Below are 5891 nucleotides of genomic sequence, written 5' to 3' on the forward strand. Positions count from 1 at the left end.
TCAGAGATGTATTTGTTCACAGAGCACACGTGGTCCCAGGCACTGCCCACTCCCCGAGCTCAACCCCGCCAAGGAAGGGAAGAGCCCAGGGATATCTCTTCTCTCCAGCAGGTGGAGGCCAGGAACAAAGATGATGTCTCTTGTCATTTAAGAAACACTTGGTCATACAGAGTGAAGTAAGTCAATGAGAGAAAAATGTCATACTAATGCATACATATGGAATCTAGAAAAACGGTACAGATGAACCTATTTGCAGGGCAGGAATAGAGACGCAGATGGAGAGAACAGACATGTAGACCTTGTCGGGGGGGCAGCGGGGGATGAATTGGGATTGACATATATATATATAAACACTACCATGTATAAAATAGATAGCTAGTGGGACGCTGCTGTACTGCACAGGGAGCTCAGCTCGGTGCTCTGTGATGACCTGGAGGGGTGGGATGAGGGGGTGGGGTGAGCCAAGAGGGAGGGGATATATGTATACATACAGCTGACTCACTTCCTTTTATAGCAGAAATACAACATTGTAAAGTAACTATACCCCAGACAATTAAAAAAAACAAAACAAAAATATTTTGCTTCTTACATCTTTTCCAAAGGACTATAAGTTCCTCGAGGGGACATTTGGGTGCTTGGGGCTGTGTGTGGGAGGTCTGCATGGCCTGGGGTCAGAAAACTGTGTCAGGTGGGGGAGTGGCCCCCTCCTTTATCAATATGAATCAGAAACGCTGAGACAATTAGAAGGTCTCAGGCTGGGTGAAACGACGCAGAAATGGGGAATCGCAGAGTCCTGCACAGCACCACAGGGAGGAGAGTACAAGACAAACAAGTGTGCTGTCGTCCTTTGGGTACTGGTTAATAGAGCATCTACCAGACAGGGTGCTAAATACCATACGCAAGACCTCACCTGACCCCAGTAAAGACAAATAAAAACCCTTCCAAGGTCCTAAGGCTAATGCAAGTGCTTTCAAGGGTGAGGACAGTGGGGGAGGGGAGGTGAAGCCTCTTTCATTTATTAGACCCATGATTTGAAACACAGTCGTTGTCTTCATTTACTTCCTAGAAGAAATAATTCACTTTTTGGAAAAGAAGCAATAAGAGACAGATGCAGGAGGAGAGAGCATGTTTTTTTTCCCCCCAAATAATTATTTGTATACATTTCAAAATCATCTCAAACATACAGAAATGTTGCAAGAACGAAGAACGTTTTTTTCCTCTGAACTATTTGAGAGCTGACATAATGTCCTGTGGCTCCCAGGCATTTCAGTGTGTCTTCACTGAAAATAAGGACATTCTCCTACTTAGCCACAATAAAACCACTGACATCAGAACATTATCATTGATCTCTTACTCCCATTTAAAAACTTTAGATCCCATGCAATGAAGTTTCAAACTGCCCCAACAGTGTTTCTTTCTTTTTTTTAAATATAACATCTAATCCAGAATCAAGTGTTATATTAAGTTGTTGTGTTCCCTCAAGTCTGGAATTAAACTTAATATAATGTAGGATAAAGAAAAATCAAGCCTTTGGAGGTCACTGGCTCTTCAAAGGTTGACTGGAGGAGGCCTATGCTAAGTGGGCTGTTGCCTTGAGTGTCTGGCCACAAAAAGCCACAGGGGTAGCCTCTGGGGCTTCTCCCTCGGGGTCCAGAGCAGAATGGGGACAACCAGGCATGATTTCCAGTGTAGGTCTTTCACTCAGCACTAGATAACCCCAGAGGAGGTTATTGAACCTTTTGACAAGGACCGTCACAGTGGCGCACTGGCAAACACAGGCAGAGATGCTTCTGGAAAATGGGTTTCACCCACTGCCTACGGACTTCAGTCTTTTGTTTATTTTATGTTATGATGATGTTTAATAATCAGTAATACAGCCAATCTTTATTGAGAAGATACTCTTTGTCAAGCACTGTGCTAAATGCTTTCATTTAATCATCCCATTCTTCCAACAATATGAGGTACGTATTATTATTAATCCTATCTTATGAATGAGGACACTGAGACATGGAGAAATTAGATGAAGCTGTCCAAAATCACACAGATGGTAAGGCCTCCAGAGTTCACATACCTTATCACCTCATATACATGCATGAACACTTTTAATTCCTAATGAAATAAAACGAGCTTCAATCTTCCAAAATCTGACCCTTCCCTCTCTAAAAGAAGCATCGAAAAAGTGGCTTTCAATTTAACTGAGAGTGTGCATGTGTGCTAAGTCGCTTCAGTCATGTCTGACTCTTTGCGACCCATGGACTATAGCCCGCCAGGCTACTCTGTCCACAGGATTCACCAGGCAAGTATACTGGAGTGGACTGCCTTTTCCTTAAGAGATGGAGACCCCCATCTCTTAAGTCTCCTGTGTTGGCAGATGGCTTCTTTACCACTAGTGCCACCTGGGAAGCCCTTAATTGAGAGGCTATGACCTGAGTCTACCTCAGGAGAATGTGAAGATTGTAATCCTCCTCCCCAACATACAGAGGTCAGGCCAGGCAAGACCATAAAGTGTGGGTAAACTATTTGTTTTGAAAATTCATTTGGTGCTTAGATGAGTAACAGAATTACAAGCCATTATCTTTTACTTTATCATTTTACTTATTATTTTTTAAGCTCTGGTAAACTTTGGTTTATCAGATATAATTTCATACATGTGGACTTCTGAAACATGAAGTAACACTGTAAAATAAGGCTAACAGAAACACTGGGCATGTTATTCTTGATTCTAGTAGCATAATTTACCTAGTTTTTGCTTAAGTGCTTCAGTATCTTATTGAGCATCTCCTGTATGCAAGGTACTTCAGAGCCCTGAGACCCAGCTCCTAACATTAGATTTCTAGAAGGCCTCTCCACACAGCTGCCAATAAGGACTTTATATATGCAGCCTTCTGCCAATGGCTTATACATCTACTGGCCCCTTTCTGGGGCTGAGAGCACTGTTTGCCTGGAGCTTGGCTCCTCCCCTCTGAGACGTCATTTGCTCTGATGTGGAAGCCAGGCCAAAGGATCATATCTCATTCGACATTCACCACTGGGTTGGCAGCATATCAGAGCTGAATCTTTCATCAGAGGGCTTTAGGTTTTGAGAAGAAGGACAACATCCCCTTGTCCTTATGAAATGATAACACCATGAGGGATTTCCTCCAGGAGAAAAAATGGAATGTTTCTATCTATCATCAACAATTACTGCAGTCAATGGGATTTACTGGCTAAGTAAATCCTAAGGTCCCAGGATTGAATCAATTTAGGGAAGGAAGCAATATTGTTAGCAAGCTCTAGGTCAGAGAACAAGCTTCTTCGTTATTGGAACTCAAGGTGTTTGGAGAGGGTGAATTCACATAATTTAATGGGTATTTGTTGTTGTTGTTGTTCATTAGTAAAACAATTTCTTTCCAACTAACTGGATAACTCATTTATGATGATCCTCTATTCAGCAATTTAAAGATGCCCTTTCAAAATTTAATTCCTAGAAGATTTTCAGAAGAAAAGAATCATTAATGTAGCTAACAGTCTATCCTCAAGGTCTTTATAGTACTTGGCTCATTGCTGGTCTGCAGTGGAGTTTGACTGAAAAAAATCACAGAATGGGCAGTTAGCTGTGGCAGGTACGAGCTTCATCGGGGGCAGCTTAGTGTCAGCCCATGCTGGCTCTGGAGAACGGAAGCCTGCAGGGAGCTCACAATCAGGACTTACTGGTTGGCTGTGGAGGAATGTATAGTCAGAATCCTTCAGTAACGCTTATTAGCTCTTAGTTGACCAGAGGAACGTCTGACGAGCTTTATTCGCTCATTACTGTGGGCACGTCTGGAAGTCACTCGCTCAGGGAAGGAGACAGGCAGTGCGTCGTCCCCTGCCACTGGCTCTGCTGGGGCTTGTGCACCGGCGGCCAGGCAGAAGGCTGACCTGGTGGTCTGAGACACGCTGCAAGGTAGTAAGAGGCAGGGTGTGGAGGCTGTCCTGGTACCCAGTCGGATTTTGGTGATTTCAGCCAAGATCTGTGCAAAGTTAGTTGGGCTGACCTTCAGCTTCTGTTCTTAAGAGAGACGCGGGTCCACTGCCAAGCTCCACTGCTTGTCACTTCCTGGATGAGTGTATTCTTCTCATAATTTCATTTTTCACATGTCTGACTACGCACTTGACATTCACTGGTCTTTTACATTTTCTAGTAGTTCTTTCATAATTTTCTCTGGGGGAGGGGTGCTATTCTACATTGTAAATTAAAATAAAAAATTTAGATTTCCTTTTGTGCAATGATCCTGCCTATCAAAATTAAGTTGATGGTGCCACTGGGCATTTCGTGCACACGTGAAAGACTTTGTTTAGATTGTTGTGTTCCCTGAGTCTTGGGAATGTGTTGTTAACTCCAGGGAATATTGGTCAACTGTGTTTGTTGCAGTCTGTAGCATGGGGAGCTGGGAACTGACAGTTTTTTAAGCTAAGAGGGTCTCACTTTTTTCTCTTCTAACATCAAATATTAAAATTAGACAGTTGCCTAGGAAGTATGCTGCTTACCGCTAGGAGGCAGTCGCCTATGAAGTATGCTGCTTACCGTTAGGGGGCAGTATACCTACTGCCTCTATGTGCCAGCTGTCGGCACTCGCACCTTGTGACAACGTCTACATTTTGGACAGATCATCCTTTAGCCAGTCGGCTACCATGTCGGCCATTTCCTGGAAAAAACTGATGACAAAAGCGTGAGGTATTTTTTTCTCACAGAGTCGAATATCTCCTTCTGGAAAATCTTTCTTCATGTCGTCATAGTACTCTTTTGGACACCAACTGTCTGTAGCACCGTAGTAAAATATAAGCTAGAAGACAAGACAAAAACACTTTATTAGAAAACACTTTCCCCTCCCAACATGGATCTGACACAAGCCACCTACGATGCTTTGAAAACAGCCCCTGCACCTGGCCCTGTACGCTAGTCCCAAAGCTTGCTGCAGACAGCGGCTCTCTCAAGGCAGTGAGCCTTCATGGTTTATGGGAGTGAATCTTGGCATCTGATGTTAAGAAACTCATGTAGGGAGAGCCCTGTGACACATCACCCATGATCCACTAAAAGGACTCACCGGCAAAGTAGTGTACGTTGTGGTTGGGATGGACACTGGAAAGTGTGCGGAGAGGGGCAAGGAAGACTTACTGAGACATATGTGAACACCGAGTGACTTACAACCATTCATTACGCGTTAACAGTGTTCATACAGCCACATGCTAGGCACATGGGACATGTTTACTGAAGGTACACAAAGATGAGTAAGATGGACTCAGGTTTCTCAGTGCAGCAGATAACTGTGATCAGAACCCTGAGGGTGTCTATGACATTTCTACAAACAGGCTCCATCGAGCAGGGAGAGAATGCTGATTCGGGGGGAGGCGTTACAACCACCTGTCAGGTGACAGCAAGCAGGTGGGATGGAGAGAGAGCTTCCTTTGAGGACGCATTCTTAGGATGCTTATTGATCTGCCCCAGCCTCTGATACACATACACACACACATCCATGTATGCACACATATGCATGTGTGCAGTTGCGGCCGACTCTTTGTGACCCCATGGACCATAGTCCACCAGGCTCCTCTGTCCATGGAATTTTCCAGAATACTACAGTGGGTTGCCATTTCCTTCTCCAACACATATGCATATACACATACATATGTGTATATATGTACACATATGTGCATATGTTTACAGGCATGTAATCATGTATACACACACATAAATATATATGTGTGTATGTGTGTGTATTCACATATACATTTATAAGTATATATATACACACATATATCTTTATCTTAACATCTAGCTCTAAGCTGCTGTTCTTCACCAAAAAACTATATTCTACTTCTGCATTTTTGGAAAAAAAAAAAAAAAAGGCAACAAAAGTGAAATCTTATTC

The 5891-nt window shown here is 43.3% G+C and overlaps 1 protein-coding gene across 1 annotated transcript in view; it reads right to left on the reverse strand.

The window, feature by feature from the left end:
* Positions 1 to 1111: 1111 nt before the first annotated feature.
* LOC104989017 (chromosome unknown open reading frame, human C2orf43) overlaps positions 1112 to 5891 on the reverse strand; it is an 89083-nt gene continuing 84303 nt past the window's right edge. The window contains exon 7 of the mRNA XM_010840536.1: positions 1112 to 4805. Coding sequence (XP_010838838.1) covers positions 4614 to 4805 — 192 coding nt within the window. The 3' untranslated portion in view covers positions 1112 to 4613. The remainder of the gene's footprint in view (positions 4806 to 5891) is intronic.

The sequence above is a fragment of the Bison bison genome, unplaced genomic scaffold, assembly GCF_000754665.1.
Source record: "Bison bison bison isolate TAMUID 2011002044 unplaced genomic scaffold, Bison_UMD1.0 scf7180017864145, whole genome shotgun sequence".
NCBI lineage: Eukaryota > Metazoa > Chordata > Mammalia > Artiodactyla > Bovidae > Bison > Bison bison.